Source organism: Engystomops pustulosus, chromosome 1 (genome assembly GCF_040894005.1).
Source record: "Engystomops pustulosus chromosome 1, aEngPut4.maternal, whole genome shotgun sequence".
In the NCBI taxonomy this organism is placed as follows: Eukaryota; Metazoa; Chordata; class Amphibia; order Anura; family Leptodactylidae; genus Engystomops; species Engystomops pustulosus.
In genome coordinates this window covers 230,504,393-230,531,506 of record NC_092411.1, presented here as the reverse complement: position 1 = coordinate 230,531,506, position 27,114 = coordinate 230,504,393, and the positions used below count along the sequence as shown (strand labels likewise).

The window sequence follows — 27,114 nt, the reverse complement described above, 5'->3', positions numbered from 1 at the left end:
CTTAATTTGTAAGTCGAAACTGTATATTTTATAATTGTAGATGCAGACAATTTTTTTTTTTTTTTGTCTCTTTGGTGACAATTGGATTTTAAAAATGTTGGGTTGTCATAAGAACCAGTTGTAACAAAGTTTCATTAGACACCTTTGATAACTATTATAACTGTTTATTGTAGCCTAGGTCTAAAGTACACTACATTGCCAACATCCAGAGGTCTATTTGTAACTGGGGGTCGGTTGTTCTAAAGTAGGGGACTGTCTGTATAACAAGGTGATCTGTATCTGAGAACAGGGTTCCATTCTCACTATGGACAAACATGCAACTGCTGCTTCATCCAGTTCTGTAGTAGATGTCTGAGATTGCCAAACACATTGCTCTACTTTCTCAGTCACTCCTGTAGGCTGTCAGTGAGTGTGCCAGAGGTCGCTGAGTGTTGCCAGCAATTTCCGACGCTCCCATACTATTGAATGGAGTGGCAGGACACATACTCATCCTGCTGCTCCTCCATTATTGAGAATGGAACCCCATTTTCTCTGGGAACCCCACCAATCCAATCTCCAATCGCTTATAAATGATTTAATACACACATGTGAGGCTCTAGTATCTGCAGGCAGTCATTAGTTCGGGGTCCTGGTCCCATATATCTGACTCCCCAGTTTTTCTCCTACGGGTAACACAAGTCTATCGCAGGCTTCCCTGGTAGTGGCTGTGTTTCAAGTACAAGGACGGGTGGAATAATTCTATATTCTATCACAAACCCTCCAGTCAAAAATGGAAGAAAACGTGTTCACTACCTCACAAATGCTGATGGGTCATTGTAACTAATATACAGTACTGTATAATATAAGTTACCTGTGTTAGATCTGGATCCTAGAGAGTAAGGAGATGCAACGGTGAATCTCCTCTGGTGTAGCGCAAACGCTTATTCTGTGGTGATTTAAATACTTTTGTGTAAAAACAAATTTATTAAAAAAAATAATAATAATAATAAATAGGCCTGATTTAATGAATTCTTTATTGTCTAAACAAAGAAACATTTTTATATTGCAAGCATTGACACAGGCTCATTTCACAGGCAAATAAAGCAGTGACCCTGCCTGATGAAGGGGCCTTTGTGTCTTTAAAGCTCACAAATTATTCTGTAAAGTTAAATACTTTTTTGAACATTATGTCCCTGAGAGGTGTAATTTGTATTAGTTACAATGACTATGAATTTACTTTTTTTTTTTTTTTTTTTTTTTTTTTAACAAGTATTTAACGTCACTTTTTAAACTTTTTGGGGGTGGGGGGTGGTTGTTTTAATGCAGTACTTCCACTTTTCAAACCAGGAACGTTTCATTACAGAATTCTTTGTAAAGCTGCTTTCAGAAAGGGGTGTTTAATCTTAAACTGGGAAGAACGCAGAGAGCAAAGTAGTGACATCACCTGCAAATATTTAGGTGTAGTTTCCATGGCACCAAAGACCTGATTCACATCAGTGAAATGATCCTGTCGTGGGTTCTGTTCTGCCTCCTCATGTGATGGAAGATTAATGGGGAAAGCATCTAGTTACACCACGTTATACATGTTATAGATTATGCCAGGATGTGGATAGAAAGGGGTTACTATTACCGCTGGAATCGTGTCACCTCAGTCAGATACGGCTTTAGCTTGAGATCCCACCCACTACTGATCTTTAAAGGGCACCTACCACCACGAATCTACCTATAAAGGTAGATCGGGTGGTAGGTGGATGTATGGGACGTGAGGATAGCCCTTTTTAGAGCTAATCCTCACGTCCCCGCTAACGTAGCATAAACTTTATTGCCCTAATATGTAAATTTAATTAAGCGGCTACTGGGGCGTGGAGTAGCCGGACACGAGGCTACACGGCGCGGCTACTCCATGCCCCAGTAGCCGCTTTCCCCGCCTACCCTGTGATCTTCGGCGCGATTTACTTTCATCTGATGGCAATAGCTGGCTTAAAGGAAACCTTCCATTTGATTTGATGCATTATGAAGAAAACTTGCCTTGAGAATGCTGTAGCTACACTGATGTGGGATCATATCTTGGTTAATCCCTGTGCTGAGTAGCTTTGCTGATATAACATTTATAATGAAGCTCTGTCGCTTCTATGGCTCCTTCAGCGCTTGTCCTAGCTGGTGAGTTTTACTCTGTAGGAGAAGATGGTGCAGCAATTGATTATTCTGTCTGGCAGAGAGAGGAGTGATTGCATCATCCCCCAGCTTCTGTGTAGGAGTGGTCCAGCTCAGGTTGATTAGTCATGCTTGACTAACCTCTGTTGGTAATTCCAAGCTCCGTGATCTAGGCAGCCATACTGACCCAGCTTTCCCAAGGTCCTGAATGTTATAATTGTTTTTTCAGCAAAACCACTCAGCTCAGGGATTAAACAAGATATGTTTCTGCATCAGTGTAGCTTCATAATGCATAAAATCAAATGGTAGGTTTCCTTTAAAGTGAGCGTGTCACCAGGAATGTCCTTTTAAGCTGGTGACCGTTTCCAATAGCCTATGCTATGCTGATTTTCAAAATGGTATAATTTCATTATTTTCTAAAACTTTATTTTGCATTACTTGATTCCCTGTCAGCATCATGTGAGTCCTGGTGGAGGGGTAGCTGCAGCCTGTGTCTCCTCATGCATTCTTCCTCTCCTCCACACAATCCCCCTCCCCTGCCTGCTCAGTGCACATGACAGGAAAACGGGAGGGGGGGAGGAGCTGGGTGACTGTGGAGGAAGAATGCATCCAGGAGAGTCTGACACTATGGAAAGAGTAGTACAGGTGGTCCGCTACTTAAGAACACTCGACTTGCATACGACCCCTAGTTACAAACGGACCACTGGATATTGGTAATTTATTGTAAATTACTGCTAGGCTGCAATAAACAGCTATAACAGTTATCAGAGGTGTCTGTAATGAAGCTTTATTGTTAATCCTGATTCTTATGACAACCCAACATTTTTAAAATCCCATTGTCAGAGACCAAAAAAAGTTCTGGCTGGGATTACAATGATAAAATATACAGTTCCGACTTGCATACAAATTGAACTTAAGAACAAACCTGCAGACCCTATCTTGTATGTAACCTGGGTACTGCCTGTATACTTCACAGCAAAATCAGATGCTGTTTCATGTCAAGAAAATCCTCCTCCAGTATGAAGACCTACTGATTTCTTTTGTTCTACTTTTCTTTTTTTAGGTGTCCTCCTCAGCTTATGATTAGTAAAGTGTTCTCTGCTAAAGTCGGAGGATTCAGTGGCAGCACTAGCAAGTAAGAATTTAACCCCTTATATTTAGTCTTTCTGGAAATGTCGGCTTTTCCTTGCTCCATATGGGTATTGCCCCATTATTTTTATGACTAGGCCATACCCTTTATAATCCTATTTATATTATGTACTGTACACATGGCACATATGGGTAGTGGGGCTTAAGAGGGAGCTGTCCATTAGTCTCCCCTCATGAATCAAATGTCCACAGCAGAGTGCCCCCCCAAAAAATTAAGTTTAGTACTCTCCCTCCGGCGCTAACCCTGATGTCCTCTTCTCCCCATAGCACCTCTTCCTGGCTGCGCCAGCAGATGTACGTCTTTGTGATCTGCCAGCAAACAAACTATGATGTCAGCAGATCGCATAGACCTGTCGGCCTGGCCTGAAACCTGAAGAGGTGCTGTGGGCAGAAGAGGACTCCGGGGGACGGTGCAGGAGAGAAATAGACGGCTCTGCTCATTTTAACAGCCTATGAAACTACAGCACTGATGGGCATGGCAAACACTTGCTGACAGCCTTTTTAGGCTCATTAGCTTAATTTTAAAAGTTGATTTTAGAAGGAAGGAGGCTATGAACAGCAAATATAAGGTTACCACAGTCATGGTGCCGTGATCTATGGGTAAGGCTCCTTTTACATACAATTTTGCTCGCTCGGGCAAGCTCATGGCAGCACGCTACACACCCCTCCCCTCTCCATAGTGATGCATGATGCACAGCCGCATGTATGGGGAAAGAGCGTGCCCAATCTTTTCCCTTTGCATGTTACACACACGTGTGGGATCGCACTGTGTTTGTGTTTGTACCATTCTGCCACTGGGCTCCATAGAAGTCTATAGGGACTTGTATCCAGCCGCAAACATTCCCACAACTGCTGTGTGAAAGCGGCCTGAGTGTCCCTGGTTTATTGTGATAAATTTTGATGGAAGTTATTTATTTTTTTTGCTGTTCAAGTTTACAGGATAGCGTGGAAAACATAAGTCATGATGGCACGGTGGTCAAGCTTGGGGTGAGCCACACTGGACATGGTTCATGTCAGAATGGATCTAATCTAGGTAATACTTGAATTGCTTTATATACTGCTGATCTGTATGGGTCTGGTCCAATACCACTAGTTTTTGTGTGTGTGTTCCCCTCATGAGGTCCATATAATCACAGACAGGGCCTGATTTATTTTAATCAAATTTAAAGCAGCTTTCCCTCTAGTTGCACATGTATCCCATCCACAGAGTTGAGGTTTGAGCAGTGGGGATTTTGACAGTCCAACCCCTAGAGATCATACATTTTATTCCCTACTGTGGATATGGGAAACATGTTCTTATCATGTGAACAAGCTTTATCGCTATAACCCCTTTATCGGTGATTGTGAGTCAAAAGCAGCTGTGGAGGCTACACAGGAAAGATTTTGTGTGTGTGTGCGCTCTACCACTGCTGGTCTTGTCTCACGAGGACTGATGACATAAATGACCATTGGACTGACACTTCCATAAAGTTCAAAATGTTCTGATATTTTCTATGTTGCATTTAGCGTGTGGCTTATTGGTGCTTGTGTGTTTTTGAATTTTGCTTCCTGTTTTACCATAGGTATTTTACAGATGTGTGGCAGCAAGCTGCTGCCTGCCATGTTTGATGCACACCCCCTCCGGCTCATCCGGAGTGCCTCTTTCTTTTCAGGTTCGTGTGGAATGCAAAATAAATTAAAAGCCACACAAATAAAACCTTTTTGATTTGCACAAGAACCAATGGTCCAATTTACTAACATCTATACCACACAAGAAAACAAGGAGCCACACAATTTACTAACCTGCTGGGTACTAATATTTGTAATGTTAATGAGTGTCAGGCACAAGAGCCCATGCACACAGAATTGCAGCAGATTTTCAGCCTAAATTTCTGTTTCCAATTTACTTTGGAATACAGTAATTTTGAAATGGCTCATTTGCGCTCTAGGAGTCATATCACAAGGAAATTGACAGGTGCTTTGACCTATTCATATTCTGTTTTGGATCTGAAGCAGGTTTGTGCTCTTCTTAGTGTCTGTATTTAATATTCCATGCCGTGTACTGGGCAACTATAAGAAAAATTCCAAATGTAGTGAAATTTACAGAAATCTGCGTTTGCTCAATTTCTTTAAAGGGTCCTGTATTTACAGCTCTTACTGTGTGCTCCAATTAACCCCTCACATTTTATTCTTTGGGTTGGTACAATTATGGGGATACCAAATTTTATTTCGGTGTGATTTGTTTTAAATAAATTTGAAAAAATGCAAATAGTTTGTACAGATGATAAAAAAAAATGTAAAAAAATCTTAATTTCACCATAATTTGACACCAATATCCTCTTCATACTTTGGTGTGTGTGGATCACTGTTTCAATACTGCCATTTTGGGGACTATGTGACCGATTTATTTCAAGTTACAAAATGGTAAGTGTTTAAGACTTTAGGCAGCGATGTTCCGTTGGGTGTTAATAGACTGGCCATTTTTATTTACTTATTATTTTTTTTACTATTTTACTTAGGGGGCCTCTGGTCATTCCAGTTTAGAAGTTCCTACGAGTGCTCAAGGCAGGTCTTTCAGTCTGCTCTCTACACTGGGGTACTCCACAGCCCCTCACCTCTGCTCTGAGTGCCTATTGGGTTTCTGTTGGATACTCACAGCAAAGTTCCTACATGTAGCAGAGGTGGACAACTGTGGAGCAGCAGAGTGCTGGGAGATCTGCCCAGAGCCCTTGCAAGAGCTGGATTATAACTTTACTTTTAATGGTCAACTTGCTACTAATATACACAAAGGTATGACTACACAGCTCTCCAGGGCTGCTGCCCAAACATCTGTAGAATTTGTATGTCAAAATTGCTGGTAAACCTCCTGATGAAATACTTCAGCCTGGTCGCATTAGACTCGTACAAGAAAACCCATATAAATAAATGAATAAAACAACTCAATGTCATTAACCACAAAATGGAACTTGAATAGTTTTCTTTTTATGATTTAAAAAAATGTATGGGCTTTCTAAAGTATGTGAAGTGATCTACAAGATAGCCGAAGGGTGACGGACATGTGACCAGCGGCCATCTTCTGTCCTGCCTCCTCCACTGTGACAGTCACAGGACTGATTTAAAATGCTACAGGCCCTTCATTGGTGTATGTTCACGGCATATCTCTACTAAGTTGATTGAAATGATAAATAACTGATTGCATGATGGCTTATGTTTTAATGACTCATTTCAATGTGTTATGCTTATACCTTGAATACCCCTTTAAAAGAAGGGATTAAAATAGAGGGTTGGGGATAGGTGACGGATCCTTCCAATGGGCGCTGTTTTCTTCTGTCTTGAGATCAATTAATGATAAATGATTGATAGCACACTATATTCCTTGTGATGAAGTGCAGTCTACTGGGCTCATCACACAATCCTGGACAGTTCACTACGTGTTATCCTGTTATCCTTTAAATATAAAAAAAAAAAACCCTGTGTCACATTGTTTCTAACACTGCAGGACGTTGCTATTATGTTTGAGATGTCCTGACTCTTCAGGATCTAATATGGATTTTACAGTCGGTGTTAGTGGATCTGCCTTTGAGAGGTGTAGACTATGCCAATTATCAAAGTTTGACTTACAGGGTTGTCTACTTTCAGGAGGTAAATGTAATGATCTAGAAATTGAAAAGTTGCGCAGTTCTCCAATATACTTTCTGCATCATTATACAAATATCATTTATTTGCAGGTAACTGGAAAACCCCTTTAAATGTAGTGATAATTTACTTGCATGTAAATTGGTGGCGGTACTAACATACTTGGTGTTGACTGTCCTTTTATTGGCACAAATTAAAATCTGTTTTTCCATGGGCCATTTTTCTTGTGCTTTTTGTAACATCTCATCATCCAGATTTTTAATGATATGTTAAATTTGTTGCGCAGCTCATAGCACACCGGTTGATATGCCAAGCAGGGGGCAGAATGAAGATAAGGACAGCGGCATTGCTCGATCAGGTAATTTTTACTGGAAAACTGACTTATTATGCATTAATGTAGCAATGTAGTGGGTGTGTGTGTTGTTGTTTTTTTTTTTTTTTCTCTTCTATTCACCTTATTTTGTGTATGCCCTTCACACCTGGTGGGTTGTCTTAAGAGAAACACAATGATGACACTTCATGGCTTGTGCCACATATTATCTCCACCAAAACTCCTATTAGTTACCACAAGGTCCTGTCGCAGTCCTAATGAAGATGGCAGTACAGGCTCACACAGGGCTGTTTTTTTCCGTTTGTTTTTTTTTACATTTGGTCTGTGGATAACAGACCATGCCTTGTTGCTTCTCTCCCTATTAAAAAAAATCCTGAAGTCCTGTGCAGTTAGGTAAATGAATGAAATTCCACATAAGCGAGTTCTAGAAAGGGCATTTCAAAGCCTGCCTGATGGGGCTGGTAGTATAGTGGGGTAACACCTGCTGAATGTTTCCCCTTTAAGAGTGACACCCCTCTCCAAAGATTACCGGTATATTTGACTGCCATATTGGGTCAGCTTGTGGTTTTTAGATTGTGGAATACATCTTTCAGAAATGATCATCTCACCTATTTGAGATTAGAGGCCCTTGTCTGTTCTGTACACTATTATGCCTGCCACAAGCCTTCTGTTACCAAATCCATGTAGTTTACCTTTTTATACTAGATATTGTCTCATTGGTTGTGTAGAGATGAAATTACAAAAAAATGTAGATTGTATAAGGTTCTGTAGTTGAGGAAAATGTGGAGGTCCTGAGATTTTTTGATTACTATGTATTTTTGTTACAATGTCACCCTATTCTGTTTACAGCGTCTCTCAGCAGCCTTCTGATTACCCCTCTTCCTTCTCCAAGTACCTCTTTCTCGAGTAACTGTGCCAGCAGCTATCAGAGACGTTGGCTGAGGAGTCAGACTACCAGTTTAGAGAACGGAGTTGTGCCGCGTTGGTGAGTTGTCTTTGGTTAACTAGAAAGAAATGGGCACAAAGAAATAATGACGTAGCATTTGAAGATCTTCATGGGATGTTAGAAGGACTCTGTCACCTTGAAAACACTGTCCAATCTGCAGGCAGCAAGTTGTAGTACGGGAGAACTTTGCCATATAGACATCACCTTGTGTTTGATTTATTGTAACTAGTCTTTTTTTTTTTTTTTTTTTTTTTTTTAAATTCTAATTTTTTTTTCGGTTTTCAAAGATCACAGAGCAGGCAGCCTTCCCAGCATCAGTGTAAATTGTACCCTTTGTTTGGGGAGGCGCATACATATATTTTATTACAGAAGTCTTATACATATTCAATGCAAAAGAGAGGAAACCTGCACAGCTCAATACCTTGAAGAGAGTGTGTTATGTAATATATACAGGCCAACACACGAAAACAACTATTAGACAAATAACAAAAAAGACAAAGGGACATATAGGCCAAAGACCTATACAAAAAGTTTTATGATAAGTCGATACATCACATTAACAGAAAAAAAATTAATTGCAAAAATTATTGCCAAATACTCCATTAATCTCCACAGATGTCCAAAAAGGTGCTTTAAAAGGAGGTACTGATCCAAGTAGTAACTTCAGTAGCAAAAAGTATAGGACACAAATGGAAATGATGGCACAACCTCAAGGAATATCACATGGTTATTCGGTATTTATATGTAGTTACCAAAGTGAACCCCTGAGGAAGCTGCAGATAGCGACGGAACGCGTGGGGCATTCCTGCACATTGCCTTTTATATTTCTAACCTTATTTTGCCTCGCAAACGACCAGGGATTGGTAACTACATATAATACTGAATAACCATGTGATATTCCTTGAGGTTGTGCCATCATTTCCATTTGTGTCCTATACCTTTTGCTACTGGAGTTACTACTTGCATCAGCACCTTTTAAAGCACCTTTTTGGATATCTGTTGAGATTAATGGGGTATTTGGCATTCATTTTTGCATTTTTTTTTTTTTTTTGTTGATGCAATGTGATGTATCGACTCAGGGTCTGCTGATGTGGTCTTGGTAATATGTACTTTTTAGATGGTTATTAATACTTCTCGTTGTTTGGTATTTGAATATGAAATAAAACTTTTTGTATATCTCTTTGGCTTATACACACTTCTTTGTCTTGTTAATGGTCTAGAAGTCCTATACATAATTACAGTAGTTTATGAATATAAATTATTTCCGTTCACACATGGCATTATTATATTTTATTGTAAGAAACCACTTTAACTGTGCTCCAGTATAGTACGGGGACTGGCATGTGAATTTGAGTGTTTTACCTTTACTAATATTCTTTCTAGGACCACAGAAGAGACCTTCAGTATGGCTGATGAAAGCTACACATCCAACCCAGCCATGATTGGTCGGAAGAAGATCGCCATCAGCATCATCTTCTCCTTGTCTGAGGAGGAGGAAGCGCAACAAAACTTCCAAGATTTCTTCTTCTCACATTTCCCTCTGTTTGAGTCTCACCTAAATAAGCTGAAGTCTTCAATCGAGAAGGTAATGTGACCATGTTGGGCCTGCAAAATTGTTTCGCTACAGACATTACTCAGACATTACTCATAGAATCTAATCAGCGGTTACTCTGAGTCTAAGGCCATTAAAGGCATCAGGCTGAAATTTCTATAAGCTGTGAATTTGTTAGAAGTATGTTTCATGATAGACATTACTAGACATTTGGGTGTTGGGTGGAGGGGGGGGGGTCTACTGTTTTCATACAGATATCCTTTTCTGGCATTAGCCGTACATTGCTTAAGTTGTTTCTCTGATCATTTGTGGTTCGAAGACTGATTTAACTTTGCACATTATTTTGTGGTTGCCTTCAAGCTCTACAAGAGAGATGATAGAGAAAATAAAAACTTTCCAAGCTAACCAGCCACCTTTGAATTGTTTATTATTCCCTTTTTCTGGATAGTAAGGCAGATGTTTATGTGCTTATTGCCGCCATCTTTTGTATTTTTCTCTGTACTGCAACTCTGAAGCTAATGTAAAGCAAAATGAATCATAAGTTATTTTGGAAGCTTCATGAATTCTCAAAGTACAGGTGGTCCACAGGTTACATACATGATTGGTTCTTAAGTTGAATTTGTATGCAAGTCGGAACTGTTTAATAATTGTAGTTCCAGGCAAAATCTTTTTGGGTCTGTATGACTATTGGATTTAAAATGTTGGGCTATCATAAGAACCACGATTAACCAAAATCCAGAGGTCTGTTTGTAACTAGGGGTGTTCTTAAGTAGGGGATTGCCTGTTTAATAGACTTGACATGGTAATAACATGGTCTTTACAATTTAGGCAATGATTTCCTGCAGGAAGATTACAGAATCAAGCCAACGAGTGCAAGTTTACCTCAGTCAGGTCATGGAGGCCCTGGGCCAGTTTCGGTAGGCTGAGAATGAATTAAATAAATTTTCTGAAATTCAGAAACTACTTTGTACATATCATTAAAAGTTGTATTGACTGATATTTATTACAGAATATTTGTAAGAGCCTCTATCATACCTGTCTTTAGCTAAATTGCAGTGACCAGACTTTGGGGCCAAAGTCCCCATGCACTATACTCCTCTCTGGTGCTCTGGATCTGTGCAGTGCCCCTCCCCACCAGCAGTATCTGTATACAGAAGCTCGGTGGTGATGCAGTGTCACTGCTGAGCCTCTATGTGCAAACAGGTACTGGCAGTGAAGGTGCATCCCTGATCTGGCAAGAGGCGAGTATAGAACATCTCTGTATACAAATGGGGTGATTAATTATGCATAAGGAACATTAATCTTCCTCCCTGCCAGTTTTAATTTCCCCTAATATCTTCTGCCTGCTGTAATGGATAGGTGGTGAAGTATAAGACAGTGTTTTCATATGTTACAGGGAAACTATCTGGAATCTCTACTGTGCTCCTCGTATTGCGGAGCCTGTCTGGCTTACCATGATGTCCAGCACTACGGTGAAAAGTCAGCTCTGCCAGCATTTCCTCAAAGAGTTCACCTATCTTATTGAGCAGCTCAACAAAAACCAGTAAGTAAACTTCAATTTATTCCAAATCATGAATATCACACAATGTCCAGTCTTGTAGGTGATTGACCACAAATGTGAGTCTTATCTGCACCAATTTGCTTTCTTCCACAATAGCTCTGTCATTTACACATAGTGACACTGTCTACTTCCAGCCCAAGTTGGCACGCAAAAAATAAGGAAATTATATTGAAAAAACTGGAGCGTCCACATGCCCAGAAGCAGCGCTCTCAGAATGGCTGTCAACAACTAACTAGTATTGCTTGGGCCAAACTACGAACAGGATTTCACAAATAGCCTTTGTAGTATCCTGTGTGTGTCCACAACCTGGACAGGTGACAGCCATGTACAATATAATGGGAGGGCAGGATGAGTAATTGTTCCATTTTTATTATGGATGTCCAACAGAAATTGAAACTCCAATAAGATTTTATTTTCACCTTTTGAAAAATATAACCTACACAGAGCAATCATGGGAGAAAATAAAACACTCATAGATGTAAGGCATTGGTATAAACGGAGCTCAACACAACCCCCATACGGGAGCTAATCCCCCTCTGCGATTGAGGAAGTCTGGGCACTGCCACCCATGGACTGTGTGTCTTATTGTTCATATGTTTTGCCTGTAAATATAAAGCACTAGCTGTATGGAAATGACTATACACAAGCTTATTCCAGTTTTCACACTATTTTAGCTAAACCTATGTATACACGTGCATTGTACTTTTCAGGTTCTTTGCAGCCTTACTAACTGCTGTGCTGACGTACCACTTGGCTTGGGTTCCAACTGTGATGCCAAATGACCATCCTCCAATAAAATCTTTTTGTGAAAAGCACACTTCCCAGTCAGTCAGCCTGCTGGCTAAGTCTCATCCGTATAACCCCCTTTGGGCCCAACTTGGTGAGTGTCTGTTGTATGTTTATTGAACCGATCTTATAATATCTATAATTTTATCCTCTTATATATTCCCATGTGTCTATGGTTTTAGCTATTAGTCGCTGGAGCACCAGATGGCCATAGTACTTTTTTTTTTTTTTTTTTTTTTTCTGTGCAAAGGGAGTCCATTTCCAGTTTTCCATACAAAGCTGCAGACCGTGTTTATTGGAGAGCGGGGTCCCTATACCGTGTGTGTGCAACCTTGTGTGCAATACAGGTCTAGGACAGCAACGTTAGGAGAATCCCCTTGTGCAACAAGTCCAGTTACAATTCTGGAATGTAACTGTGCTTTTCAGAGTCCTGTACAACAATACCTTTTATTTGTATTTTTAGTAGCAGAAGAACTCCAGAATTGCTTCATGGTATGGTCTATTTCTTTTTCTTTACTTTACATATATCTAGATTTGACTTTTTTTTTTTTTTTTTTTTTTTTTTTTTTTTGCCAACTCAAATATACAGCATACATGAGGAGTATGGCATATCCTAACATTTGCGTTAGGCCAGGGGTGAACCTAAACTCTGTGCTGCCTGAGGTGAGCTATCGAATGACGCTCCCTCTTTATTTATTTTAGTAAATGGGTTCTCCATGCAGTATCTCGAGGCCATGCTGACGTCTGGTTTGAAGAGATCATATTAAGTGTCGGGTCCTGCTTTGTGCAGATAACACTACCCCTGATGCTGCCCCCATTTTGCGGCAGTCCTGGTGCACCCCTGCGTTAGTATAAGAATTAAAAGCGGTGACGCTACCCTGCCTATGTGTAAGGAATATGTATATTATAAATATGTTTAAAAAAATTATGGACTTTAATCTCCAAATAAGTGATTGATTACCTACAATCTAGACTACAAATTGCGTGTTCAATTACCCTACATGTGCCATCATTTTTTTTTTTTCTGCAAATGAAATGTTTGGTCATCTGTATGTGGTTTTATTTGTTGTTTAGCTTTCCTTATTAACCCTTTTCTTTCTCCTCTCAGGTGATCTGTATGGGGCTATAGGATCTCCGGTCAGAATGACTCGCACCGTTGTCGTAGGAAAACGAAAAGACCTGGTCCAGCGCCTCTTGTACGTCCTGACTTATTTCATCCGTTGCTCCGAGCTTCAGGAGAACCATCTGGTACATGACAGAGTCATAAAGGAAGGGGAGCAGTTGGTACAGGGCAGTAACGTCACAACTTCACTGGAGAAGGGTGAGGTGGAAGACTCTGAATATGTGGTTATTACACTAAACAATGAGTCTTCCCTCTTGTCCCCTTCATTGCCGAGTAATGAGAATGGATCTGAGCCCTCAGAAGATAAAGGTGATGGCTGCTTTCTTTCGGCACAGAGACCTGTTGCATCTGGGGTTTCTTGTAAAGAAACAACTACATTGTTTAAAGAAGCTAAAGTGGAAACGTTGGTTTCGGTCACAAGAACACCAGCTTTTAATACTGATAATGTGTTTACCTCTGACTCTCTGGCATCTCATGTTAAAAGCCAACACTTTGAAAGCAAATATGACACACAAGCTAGTTCTGCAGTGCACCTGTCCGAATGGGCAAAGGAGGTCCTCCGAGCAGACCGGGAAGAGAAGGACGCTTCAGGAATAGTGACCTTCAGTATGGGCTGTTCCCCATCATCTGAATCTGATATGAACACTTGCAGGAAGGAACTAAATTCCAGGGAGCCCCTAGTTGACCCCTTTGCTGCTCATAGAAGGAGGAAGATACTGTCGCGCATCCCTTCCTGTGAAGGAGGGTCAAGTTTATTTGATGAGTATTTTGTAGAGGGTAACCACATTGAGACAAATACGGTAGAAACTTTTCCTTGTCATTCACAGTTGTCGGAAAAATGTTTTATTTCTAGTAATGTAGCAGAGAATCCCAGGGAGGACAGAACATGTGACAAGGACCTTACAGATGCTGTACGGGTACCCCCCAAAAACATCCCCTGTGGGGATCAACTTAAAAAGACTGGTGGCAGGCTGGAGGCAAACATTCCACGGAATAAAAGCTATGACAGCGCCCTGGGCAACAGCGACGAGGAGCTGAACACTGGCCGCACACATTCAGAAAACTGGGACCACAGCGGGGACCATGAAGAAGTAGAACTTCCACTGCCTAGGTGAGATGGAAAGTCAGGAATGTAGATCAACTCATTATTGAAGTGTACGCGTAGTTAATATATGGAATTCCTGTGTACCGATCTGTATAATGGGGCATTGGTTTCCATAAAGGGAATTTAGCACACTAAGCTAGCAGCCCCCTCAGGTGCTAGCGTATGATCAGGGCCGGCTCCAGGTTTCAGTGGGCCCCTGGGCGACAGAGCCTCAGTGGGCCCCTTAGCAGTGAAATGTGGTGGCATTAAAAACGCATAATCTTAAGATACAAATATTAATATATACCCCCCCCCCCAGGCTCCATTCATTAATATGTATAGCCCCCCCCCCCCCAGGCTCCATTCATTAATATGTATAGCCCCCCCCCCCCCCCCCGGCTCCATTAATTTATACCCCCCCCCCAGGCTCCATTAATTCAATGCACATTATTAGTGGCCAGAAAAATAAACGCCAACTTACCTCAAGGGCTGCATGCAATTTCTTCATCTCTTCTGGGGCTCGCCGCTCTTCTGCTAAATCTTCAGCACAGCGTCTACTGTGCAGCAGCAGGGAAGCTAGCGGCATGAAGTCATCACGTCAGCCAGCGTCCTGCACAGTGATAGACGCTCTGCTCCAGAAATAAATCGGCGGCGCCGATGCAATAATATTCTGAGTGTCCACCCCCCTGTCAGCCGTGCCGGCAGTGTGAGTGAGGCGCTTCTCTCAATTACATCGGCAACAAGCATGCCGATGTAATTGAGTATGCTCATCTTGCCAGTGTGTACTGTGGGCCCCTCTGGGGCCCCGGCACTTGCCCGGCTAAGCCGGGTGCTAGCGCCGGCCATGCGTATGATTTATCCTTTCTAACATTCCCTCTTTCTTTTTAACCGGGTAAACTGGTAAAATTTCACAAAAATCTTCTACGAAGTCATGTGGAAATGAGAAGAAAATTGATAGCTTTCTGGCTCTGAGCCTGGTGAGGGTGCACTGGAAAAGAAACCTTTTATCTTGGGAATATTGTAGAACATTTCAAGCTTTAAACCACCTCAGTTTTTTTGACCATGTGCGCTACAGGATCAGATGTGGGCTGGTAAAATCATAGCTACATAGGAATGCAAGCTACAAATTAAGATTCATTTGCATATTATGTATTTGCCTCTGTAGCTCACAGAACCACATACCTGGTACCATTTGAAGTGTGATGCCATAATCTGCTAAAGCCTCATGTATGGAGTCTGAAATGGTGCCACCGCTCAAGCTTTTCAGGCAAAGATGGGTCAGGCTGTAGTGTTGCTGAAGACGCCTAGATCTTGTGTTATATAGCCGCTAGAACCGTGAATTGGAGCATCTCCTCTTTCAAATTGCATCAGGATTGTGAACTGCAGAGCATGAGATGCAGGGAGTTGTAGAAGGTGCGAATTGGATCTTGATCTGCAGCCTGCATTCCCGACAATGAATTCGCCTGGCCATAGATGACAGAAGATGATCGTTTTCTGATCAGTTTGATATAAGATGTTTATTATCCCCAAGGTGAAAAACCGTTTATAACGCCATAACATATTAAAACATTTTAATTTTTTTTTTTTCTAGGTCTGATGTCATCAGTTGTCCAAGTGTTAAAAACTTTGGGAGATCTCTATTTGGTGGTTATTGCTCCACCTATATGCCGGATATGGTGCTTCATGGGATATCCTCTGCTGAGAAGTTGAAGCCTTGCTTGACAGCCAGCCTATCCCACTCAACCCATGTATGTTTGTGCATAGAGTAAGATGACATTGCCCTAGAGTCCTAGACAGTCTTCATTATTGTACATCGTAAGCTTCTTCCCACATTTCTGTTGAAGCTAGGTCTAAGACTATACTCTCCCTAATGGTGTGATCTGTGGACTTGAATAAGCATCATACCAACCTAAGGAGTTACATTTCTAAGTAAATTGCTTAAAAATTTTTTTTATTTGGCTTTATTCCAGCACCCGGTCCTGGATGAGCCCCTGGCAGAAGCTGTGTGCATAGTAGCAGACACCGATAAATACAGTGTCCAGGTTGTCAGCAGTCAGAAGATGACAGCCGACGGCACAAAGCTCGGTACTGAAGTCCTGGTGTCCAGTCAAGTCTGCAGTTTGCTTCACTCTATTTCACAGCTTCACAGGCTGAAAACACCCCCTGTGTTTGTAAGTACTGGGACTCTAGACCTCTTATCATCTGATCCTTTGTTGTACAGGCTTCTATAAAACAATATGAATATTACCCAACTCTGGGGATTCTGTTTTGAGAACTGGTGTTCAATTACCTCTATGAATATATTTATAGAAAGTGGTTACTATGTCCTGTGTAAGAGGGTATTAACCATTTTACATTTTCTGTGACCCCCCCGAAATAGTGTGTGATGCATCTCGAGGACAAATTACAAGAATTGTATCTCAAGAGTAAAATGCTTTCTGAATATCTAAGAGGACACACAAGAGTCCACGTGAAAGAGCTTGGAGTTGTGTTGGGGTGAGCAATCCCATTTATGATCATTTTTGGACAAAGATTTCTTAAAGGGACACTCTCATTAGACTTTACCACAAATTTCATTGTTTACCTATAAAAAACTTTTTTTTTCTCATGATTAGGTTATTGATATTACATACGGTACTAAAACTCCCTGCATGTAGTCAGGTTGTGGGAAATCTCAAAACCTAGTACAGCGCTGGGCTATAAAGTAGTAATTGAGTTGACTCCTGTCTGGCATAGACTGTAATGGTTTGTGATTAGAATGTAGACTGCTACATTATCACTTATCCACTGTGTGTATACAGTGGTCATTGGTGATATCAAGACAGTACGCCTGCGACTCCTGCTGTGTAGCAGGTGTGCGACTTGTAGCGGCATCACCCTGATGCTAAAACAGGAGCGCAGAGAGGAGTTCAAGCTTTTATTTTCATAACCTATATATTTATGGCATATATGCTATAAAAAAAACTTTAAAAAGCCTTTAATTTTTTTTTATCCGGAATGCTGTGTGTTTTCTCTTTATACGTATACAGGCAGTCCCGGGTTACGTACAAGATAGGTTCTTAAGTTGAATTTGTATGTAAGTCGGAACTGTAATATTTTATAATTGTAACCCCAGGCAAATGTTTTTTGGTCTCTGTGACAATTGGATTTTAAAAATGCTGAATTGTCATAAGAACCAGGGTTAACAATAAAGCTTCATTGCAGACACGTTCAATAACCGTTATAGCTTTTTATTGTAGCCTAAGTACATTTAATAGCAACATCCAGTGGTCTGTTTGTAACTAGGGGTCAGGTGTTAAGTAGAGGACCGCCTGTATATAATTTTATATATTCCTGGGCAACCCCTTAAACTATGGATTTGGTGGCCTGTTATTGTCACTTTTTCCCCTCTTCCCTTCTCCATGCTAGTTATTTCACACATACACTGCTGTAAATCTTCATGTATTACTGTGTAATGTGGATCTTCTGACCAGTCTCCCATGTGCTCTGTTTCCCTTTCAGGATTGAGTCCAGTGACTTGCCTTTGTTGGCCGCTGTGGCAAGTACTCATTCTCCTCATGTTGCCCAAATCCTTTTATAAGCTGCATTGTACGTTGGGTCATTCCATAAGCTACAGAGGAGAAACTACATTCAGGAAAAGGAGGAATGGAACATGATGCTGCTGTCCTTCTGCTGAACTGAATGAGGACACTTTGTTTTTGTTGTGTGTGTTTTTTTTGTTTTTTTTAAAGTTTACATGAAGTGAAGGCATTACATGACCCCTAGTGGCCTTTTGTCACTTTACAGGGAAGAATTTTGGAAAAGTCCAAAATTCAAATTCAAAACTATAGTGCTGACGTCTGTATGGCCCCCTTTTTTTCTGAAATTTTATCCACTGTATGGTTCCTGCTTTACACTGCATCTTTTTGCACTGTGTTCCCCGCAGGAACATGTAGAGAATTCAGCATGTCATATTACAATTTGGGGACATAAGTTGAGGAGAATTGTGTATGTTATGTATACATGAGGTCACCACTTCTATAAAGACTTTTATTTCTTATTTCTATGATCTAGTACTAAACCACACGACCAAGTTCTACAAGAACTCCACCACAAATGATCCTCTGTACACTCTTGTCTATTTTCCCATACTTGGACTACCAATCCCAGCACATTTTACTACCTAATTGGGCTGACATGATGCAGAATATTCCCAGAACTGTTTGACATCCAGCATGGATCTGGCTAACCAATTATAGAGATACATTCCTGGCTGTAGATCGGACCCTACTGTCTGTAAGGCCTATAGACCTCCCTGATGTTTACAAATGTGTTGTTTATGCTCTAGGTAAGACTTGACATCTCATCCCACACAGGTTTGGGGGCTCTTCACAGGTAAAGTAGCCCTATAAGCAGTAATGGTTTGCCTGTTACAATGATTGATACGAGGGTGAACCTGACAGACAGTAGGCTAAAGGGACTATACCAGTGATGGCGAACCTTTTAGCGACCGAGTGCCCAAACTGCAACCCCAAACCCGCATTTACCGCGAGGTGCCAACCAAAAATTAAAGCAGTAACTTATTGCTGCCTGTTCTTCAACAATGTTCAAACAAACTGGCCTCCTGAGGACATCAACACAGTAGAAAGTAGGGAAAATTTGCATCATTTTAGCTTCTTTCCAGTGTCCCTTTGTACACAGAGAATCGTGGGGCCAGCAGGAGGTCCTCCAAAGATAATTAGGCCCTGTCTACACTTTCTCCCTCTTCCTACAATCCCAAGTAAGTCACTTTAAAATATCACAGAAAACAGCATCTTTGCTTCCAAGTTGCTTGGAACTGCAGGAAGATTCTTTGAGTCCTGTCTGGTGTGCTGGGGCGATGGCCCGGGTGCCCACAGAAAGGGCTTGGAGTGCCGCCTCTGGCACCGGTGCCATAGGTTCGCCACCACTGGACTATACCATTCCTCTTATAATTGATGGGGTCTCACGTTTGAAACTCCATTGATCCTAAAGTGCTTATGCAGTTTTCTTTAAAGTACATAGGTGTCTGTGTGTTTTTTAACTGTCAGGTGGCCCTATATTCTTGACTGTTGGGGATCCTTAAATGGGATGGTGCAAGTTTGATTGTTATCCCCTGTCTACAGTGGGACCACCACAGTTCACAAGAACTCAAGTCCCGTTCTCCAAATGAAAGAAGCAGCAGGTCAAATCGGCGAGCACAGGGTCTCTATGGCAGTCCTAGTCGCTCTCTGAGATGGGTGAGCGCTGTGTTTGGCAACTTCGGACACTCCTAGAGACATTGAAATGAGTGTCGAGATGCATGCGTGACCTGCTTCTTCATTAGTTGAGAATGCAGTGATCTGTGGTGGTCCCAGCAGTCAGACCCTTTTCGATTAGATTATCAATGAAACTTGGGACAACCTTGTTTAAAATTGAATTTATCCACCAATCATAAAGTGATGGTGTAGAATTAACTCAAATTAGATGGGGAAGAGCCCTTTATTGCATGACAGGTAGATACCCTATAAAGAGACAACATATTAATGGTGGAATGAAAAGACCATGTGTGGGGGTAATTGTTTGTTTTTAGAAATCTGAGCATTGATATTGATTTTGTTAGTGGAGGTTTGTCGAGATTGCCCGTTGTGTCAGGCATTAATAGAAGAGCATGGCAGACGCCTGTGATTGTCTTCCATAGTAGACGCTGTTCATGTGATCAGTAATTCACATGTTACTAGTCTTTAGGAACTAAAAACTGCAACTCACATTCTTCACCTGCGTAGCCAGGTTTCTTTTTTGTTTTCTTTTGTGGTAACCATATACAATGTAGCAATGGAGGAACAAGACCCTGGTTTTCTTGCTTCCTGCTGCATTTTCAGATCCACAAAAAAGGAAAGCAAAAGAAGTCAAATCTACTTGAGTTTTAGGTTAACCTGGACTTATAGTTTGTTTTGTATGAAGCAAATTCATAATTGTGAAATATAAGAAAAAAATCATAAGAAAAATCCTTTCATGGTGTATCAGTTTCCTCTCCTGCAGTCTGTTATATCTAGTAAATGTAAAGCAAATATGTCCGCCCACGAGATTCCTGTAGTATGTGTTTCTTTTGTGGGCTAGGTAAGTTGCACATGTTCCTGCATCTAATGCAGATACCATGTTAAACCAAAATCTACAACATATTCTCATGCAGATTTTATAACAGATGGGACATTCGCTGCAGATCTTTTACTCTGTAAGTGAATAGATTTGGTTAAAACCGCATCCCCTTAAAGGGCACCTACCACCACAAATCTACCTATAAAGGTAGATTGGGTGGTAGGTGGATCATTGGGACGTGAGGATAGCCCTTTTAAGGGCTAATCCTCACGTCCCTGCACTTTTTTGAGAACTTTAATTTGATATTTATTCAAATGTACTTATGTGGCTACCGGGGCGTGGAGTAGCCGCTTATGAGATTACACGAGGCGGCTACTCCACGCCCCGGTAGCCACTTTACTCCTCCTACTCACCCATCTTCGGCGCGCAGCTCCGCGTAGCTGCGCGCCCTCGTCCGGCGAGCCTGCCGTCTGCGCATGCGCAGAAGAGCAGGCCCGCGCCTGTTTCGGAGTTGTGACCGCGCAGGCGCGGGCCTGCTCTTCTGCGCATGCGCAGACGGCAGGCTCGCCGGACGAGGGCGCGCAGCTACGCGGAGCTGCGCGCCGAAGATGGGTGAGTAGGAGGAGTAAAGTGGCTACCGGGGCGTGGAGTAGCCGCCTCGTGTAATCTCATAAGCGGCTACTCCACGCCCCGGTAGCCACATAAGTACATTTGAATAAATATCAAATTAAAGTTCTCAAAAAAGTGCAGGGACGTGAGGATTAGCCCTTAAAAGGGCTATCCTCACGTCCCAATGATCCACCTACCACCCAATCTACCTTTATAGGTAGATTTGTGGTGGTAGGTTCCCTTTAAGTTCTGCATAAAATTGCTTTACAATTTTAGCGTCACTTTCACTAACCTTATCCATGGTTTGTGACTTTGACCTAGGCGCAGACAGTGCTAGAAATGGTACTCCATGCTCCAGTAGGCCATTTGGGTACAATAAATCTAATACTCTATGAGAAATGACACTACATATCCAGACCCTTGTCACTGTCTTCATGTTTCTACCTCAATCGTTTGGACTATGGCTCTTCTGTGTAAAGACTTTTTTTTTTTCTATATATTTAAAATGGGTTGTATAGATATTGTGGTGTGATGAGCAAGATTGTGTTGGAATGTGCAGCAAAATTAGAAATTTTGTCCATTTTTTATTTTTTCTTTTATATCGTGCAAGTGGGGGGAAACACACTACATGCTTAATGTACGCTAGATTTATTTTTTTATGTTTAGCTCCCAGAGTGTTTTAATAGTATTTTACTTGCTTACAAATATATTTTAATGGTTTTGTGGTCAGTATTAAAGTAGATTCTGCTTTAGCCCGATATGTTTTGTAGGAATTTGTGGACATGTGCCACTTAGTTGCTTTCTTTTGGCATGGAATTAATGGATTCTTGGATACAAACTAAAGATCGACAAACAATTCTTAATCCGCTGCCACAATGTTGAAGCTGAGATTTATATTTTTTTGGCATTAAGTTTTTGACTGCGAGAATGAACTCCTTTCTGATATTTTTCCTTTTTTGTATGGTTTATTGAAAAGCAGATTAGTAGTACTAATTGGGAACCGTTCATGTATTACTGGTCTGGATCCACAAGCTGCATATCGACAAGTTATACAGTTGTCAGTTGAATTTGGGAAATATTTGCTTTTAATCTAGTGTTGTATCATAAAATTATTTTGTGGAATATGGTGCAATAAACCTTTTGACTATAAATGGTTTTTGTGGTGTTTCTTTTCCAGGTGATGTGTAAGCAGTTATTTCCCCTAGCGTCCCCCATGACGGCCCCACATGGAGGATGACCCTTGACCCTGCAGTGACAGGAAGCGGAGAGGTTAAAACACCCCCCCCCCCCCCCCCTGCATCCACATACCAGTGGCTTCCTGTCCCTACACGGGCATGGAGTGGAGAGTACTCCTCCGGTCTCCGCCATGTGGGACTGTATGGGGGAGTTTTTTGAATAGGAGCAGGTACTTACCTTCATCCTGGGAGACTTGGGATCGCGATCAGCGCCGTGCCTCCTCTTCCTGGTCCCACGAAGTCTCCAGCCGGCTCTGCCTGCGGCTCCGGGAAGCCAAAGACACCCGGCGCCGCCATCTTGGTGCTCCCGGCCACGTGTCGGGAGCTTGATGACAACTTCCGGTGGACCGTGTCTCACCGGAAGTGACGTCTCCGGCCCTTGAGGCCGGCGCAGGGCGCCAAAAAATTTAAAAATGGCGCACGCTGATCTGAGGTCTACAGAATCTACTCGTGACGCCAGCGCTGGTCGACCTGCACGCTGCTCTGAGGTCTATAGGATTGCATCAGCGGTGACTCGGTCGTGACACTCCTAAACAGTGGGTGCAAGGTACTTTGTCAGGTCTATGACCTTTATGTTGCCGTGTAATATCTAAATTGCCTTATTCTGTTATGCAGGTGCAGCTTAATCGGCAAAAACTCTGTATAAGGTCAGGTTTTGTCTTCTTGTAGTACGTTATGTTTGGAATTATCTAAATGCGTGATACTCTGTTTAGATTGAAGGCATGGAATCCCTGATTATGGATGTGACATTACCAGAACCCCCGCCTATAACTCCTGTGAGTGGTTTCGGGGGTATCTGGGGGGACGGGGGGATTATCCTCCTTTACCGAAAAAGATCTCTGTAAATTCCTGATCTCCATCTCTCTTAGCAGGATACTAAGGAGAAGGAGAAAACTAAAGAGGTGGAGAAGAAAAAAGCATCTTCAAAAAGATGCAATATGTGTTATAATAAACTATCTCCTAATTATAAAAAAACAATCTGCAAGGAATGTATTGATGGGTTAATGCGAGAGGAAAGAACGTCATTTATGGATGAAATGAAGGGATTCATAAAGAGTGAGATTCAGACATCAGTGTCTTCATCCATTTCTGCATTGATTCCGCAGTTACAACCACCTTGCAAAAGACCCAGAGTGGTAGAATCCCTTTCAGAATCAGATTCTGAGGGCGAACAGGCATCCACATCAAATGTAGAATTATTTGAAATGGAACCACCTCCCTCTTCCTCGGCATGTAAAATGGAATCAAAATATATGTTTCTGTCCGAAGATTTAGATGCTCTGCTAAAAGCCGTACGAGATACGCTTAAGATCGAGGATGTTGAAGAATCCAAATCAGTTCAGGATGAACTCTTTGGTATTCTAAAAGCAAAAAGAAGGAGAGTATTTCCAGTGAATGAAACCCTAAAACAGTTAATCTTAGAGGAGTGGAGAGAGCCAGAGAACAGGATTTCGGTATCCCGAGAATTTAAGAACCGTTTAATATTTGATGAGCAGGATTCTCGCCTATGGGATAACCCCCCTAAGGTAGATATACAGGTAACCAAAATTGCAAAAAAGACGGATCTCCCGTTTGAAGATGCGATACAATTGAAGGATCCATTAGATAGGAAGGCAGACAGCTTGTTGAAGAAAACCTGGGAGGCTAGTATGTTAAACCTTAAAGCCAATATAGCAACAACATCTGTGGCTCGTACAATGTTCTTCTGGTTGTCGGAGTTGGAAAACCATATTAGAAGTGGAACCCCAAGGGATGTCATCTTGGATACAATGCCGACTTTGAAATCTGCAACGGCGTTTATAGCGGACGCATCATCAGAAGGAGTAAGGTTTAGCGCAAAGGAAGGCGCCCTCTCAAATGCTACCAGACGTACGCTATGGTTAAGACAATGGAGTGGGGATTTCCGTTCCAAATCCAAATTGTGTGGTATTCCGTTTCAGGGAGAATATGTGTTCGGACCAGATCTAGATGCTATTCTAGAGAAGGCTGCAGACAAGAGGAAAGGGTTTCCAGAAACAAAGTCTTTTCCAAAGAAACAACCCTTTTGTGAGCCAAGAGAAAGGAAATTTCCTTATAAAGGAAAAGGCAAGCAAGGGAGATGGAGCTATCCCAAAGGAGGAAAAGGAAGAGGTTTTCTCCTCAGCTCCAGCAACACAACTCAACCGTTCAGAAAGCAATGACGCCAGAGTGGGGGGAAGACTCCTAGGGTTCTATCAACAGTGGGCACAGATAACATCAAACCCCTGGGTCCTGAATCTGTTGGAGAATGGCTACAAATTGGAGTTAACAGCCCTTCCTCCCAAAAAATTTGTAATAACAAATCTGCAAAATCGATCTCTTTCTCTTCAACTATGGCAGGAAGTCATGAAACTTCAAGAGATGGGTGTTGTAGTACCAGTACCAAGGAGTGCAACATTGACCGGACATTACTGCCCCTTGTTTCTGATAAAGAAGCCCAATGGCTCCTTCCGACTAATTTTCAACCTAAAATCACTAAACAGATTCATCCTCTACAGGAAATTCAAACTGGAAAAGATCAGTTCAGCTACCAATCTCATCCCTCATCAGGCATTCCTATGTACAATAGATCTGAAAGATGCCTATTACCATGTTCCCATTTGTCCGCAGTCCCAAAAGTATCTCAGATTTGCGATCCTCTCTCCAACAGAAGAAATCTTCAGGTTCCAATACAAGGCCTTACCATTCGGGGTCTCATCAGCCCCAAGGACTTTCTCAAAAATTTTAATAGAAGTAATAGCTCATCTGAGAATGAAAAACGTCAAGATCATTCCATATGTGGACGACCTGCTAATAATTGGGACTACGGAAGAAGAGTTGATCTCACACAGGGATCTAACTATTTCAACCCTGCAACAACTGGGATGGATCATCAATTGGGAAAAGTCCAATCTTATTCCCAACAGAGTAACTGTCTTCTTGGGTATACAACTAAATTCCAGTCTCCAGATGTCCTTTCTACCAGAGGAAAAAAGGAGCCTTATGATTCAAAAGATGCTGTTATTTCTGCAACGTCAGTCTTGCACAATAAGAGAGGCTATGAAAGTGTTGGGGCATCTGACCGCCTGCATAGGAGCAGTCCAATGGTGCCAGAGTCATACAAGGACCTTTCAGAGTTGGATTCTGCCATCCTGGGACAAGGATCCCTCGCACCTAGATCAAAAGATCCAACTACCTCCATCCATAAAGTCATCCCTAGTGTGGTGGACAGAAGAAGATCTGAAAAAGGGAGTTCACTGGTTTCCTTGACCAATAAAGGTCATTCAGACGGATGCAAGTCTGTCAGGATGGGGAGCATATCTGGAAGGAAGGTATCTTCAAGGGCAATGGTCCTTGACGACTCAGAAGCGATCCTTAAACCATCGAGAGTTGAAGGCGGTCTGGGAAGCACTAAGGGGAGCTTCTCAATATCTGAAAGACTCCCATATCAAAGTCTACTCAGACAATGTGACGACGGTAGCTTATCTCCGCCATCAAGGGGGCACCAGGAGTCAAGACCTGTTGCATCTATCAAGAAAAATTTTCACTTGGGCAGAGAACAACATTTTGTCCCTAACAGCTATACATTTAAAAGGGAGTCAGAATGGAATAGCAGACTTCCTGAGTCGGAGGTTGATAGACCATCACGAATGGTCTCTAAACCAAGAAATTTATGGCCAGATAACACAGAGATGGGGAGTTCCAGTGTTAGACCTCTTCGCTACCAGGGAGAATACCAAAGCAGGTCGTTTCTTCTCGCTGCAAAGAGATGTCTCGATCGGTCAGAGAGATGCATTCAGTCACAAGTGGGACGCACCCTTAATGTATGCCTTCCCTCCAATGCCGTTGATATCCAAGATGATACAAAAAATTATCACGGACAGAGCAAAAGCGATTGTGATAGTTCCCTTTTGGCCCAAGAAGAATTGGTTTGCAACACTAAAAGCATTAGCAATAGCAGAACCAATATTACTTCCATATCGGAAGGACCTTCTTCATCAGGGACCCATATACCATCCAGACCCGCAAAACCTGAAGCTTTCGGCTTGGATCCTGAATGGGGACTATTGAGGTCTAAAGGCTTGTCAGACAGTGTGATCTCTACACTTAAGGCAAGTCGTAAACCGATAACGTTTGCTATATATTCCAAAATATGGAAGAAATTTGTAGCTTTCTGTGGAACAGCAACCCCTAATCAATTATCTCCCAATATTTCTCAGGTCCTGGATTTTCTACAAGCAGGATTTGAAAAAGGGCCACCTCCCAGGTTGAGGCCACAACTCAAACAAAGAGTTCCTACCTGGGATCTCTCCTTAGTTCTAAACTACCTAACCGGGCCACCGTTTGAACCTCTAGAATCGGCTAGCATAAAAGATCTGACCCTAAAAGTAACATTTTTAGTAGCAATAACCTCAGCTAGACGATTGGGAGAAATACAAGCCCTCTCCATTAGAGAGCCTTATTTAAAAATATCCAGTGATAGAGTAACTTTAACTCTAGACAAAACTTTTATTCCCAAGGTTTCATCTGACTTTCATCGGAATCAGGAAATCATCCTGCCTTCTTTCTGCCAGGAACCCAAAAATCCGAAAGAGATGGCCTGGCACTCCCTGGATGTTAAAAGAGCTCTGTTACAATATCTCAAACAGACTGAATCTTGGCGCCAGGATCACAATATCCTTCTTCAATATGGGGGTAGAAATAAAGGCGAAAAAAGCCTCCAAAGCATCGATTGCAAGATGGATCCAATCAGTAATCAGAGCAGCATATGCAACTCAACAATTAGAGACCCCGGGGAAGGTTAAGGCGCACTCAACTCGGGCCATGGCAGCATCCTGGGCAGAGAAGAGAGGAGCGTCAATAGAGGAGATCTGTAGAGCAGCTACTTGGTCCAGCCACATGACTTTTGCGAAACATT

At 41.9% G+C, this 27,114-nt stretch overlaps 1 protein-coding gene across 4 annotated transcripts in view; it reads left to right on the top strand.

Moving 5' to 3' along the window:
• The window catches only part of FNIP2 (folliculin interacting protein 2), a 46,173-nt gene extending 27,854 nt beyond the window's left edge, over positions 1–18,319 (top strand). For 3 of the 4 annotated variants that reach the window (XM_072120543.1, XM_072120552.1, XM_072120534.1), the window contains exons 5-18: positions 3,197–3,268; positions 4,215–4,315; positions 4,845–4,934; positions 7,184–7,255; positions 8,078–8,213; positions 9,558–9,759; positions 10,555–10,643; positions 11,123–11,269; positions 11,998–12,167; positions 13,182–14,307; positions 15,872–16,028; positions 16,251–16,451; positions 16,661–16,776; positions 17,782–18,319. In XM_072120543.1, coding sequence (XP_071976644.1) covers positions 3,197–3,268; positions 4,215–4,315; positions 4,845–4,934; positions 7,184–7,255; positions 8,078–8,213; positions 9,558–9,759; positions 10,555–10,643; positions 11,123–11,269; positions 11,998–12,167; positions 13,182–14,307; positions 15,872–16,028; positions 16,251–16,451; positions 16,661–16,776; positions 17,782–17,860 — 2,758 coding nt within the window. In that variant the 3' untranslated portion in view covers positions 17,861–18,319. The remainder of the gene's footprint in view (positions 1–3,196; positions 3,269–4,214; positions 4,316–4,844; positions 4,935–7,183; positions 7,256–8,077; positions 8,214–9,557; positions 9,760–10,554; positions 10,644–11,122; positions 11,270–11,997; positions 12,168–13,181; positions 14,308–15,871; positions 16,029–16,250; positions 16,452–16,660; positions 16,777–17,781) is intronic. The other variant, XM_072120560.1, reaches the window with a different exon arrangement.
• Positions 18,320–27,114: the final 8,795 nt, after the last annotated feature.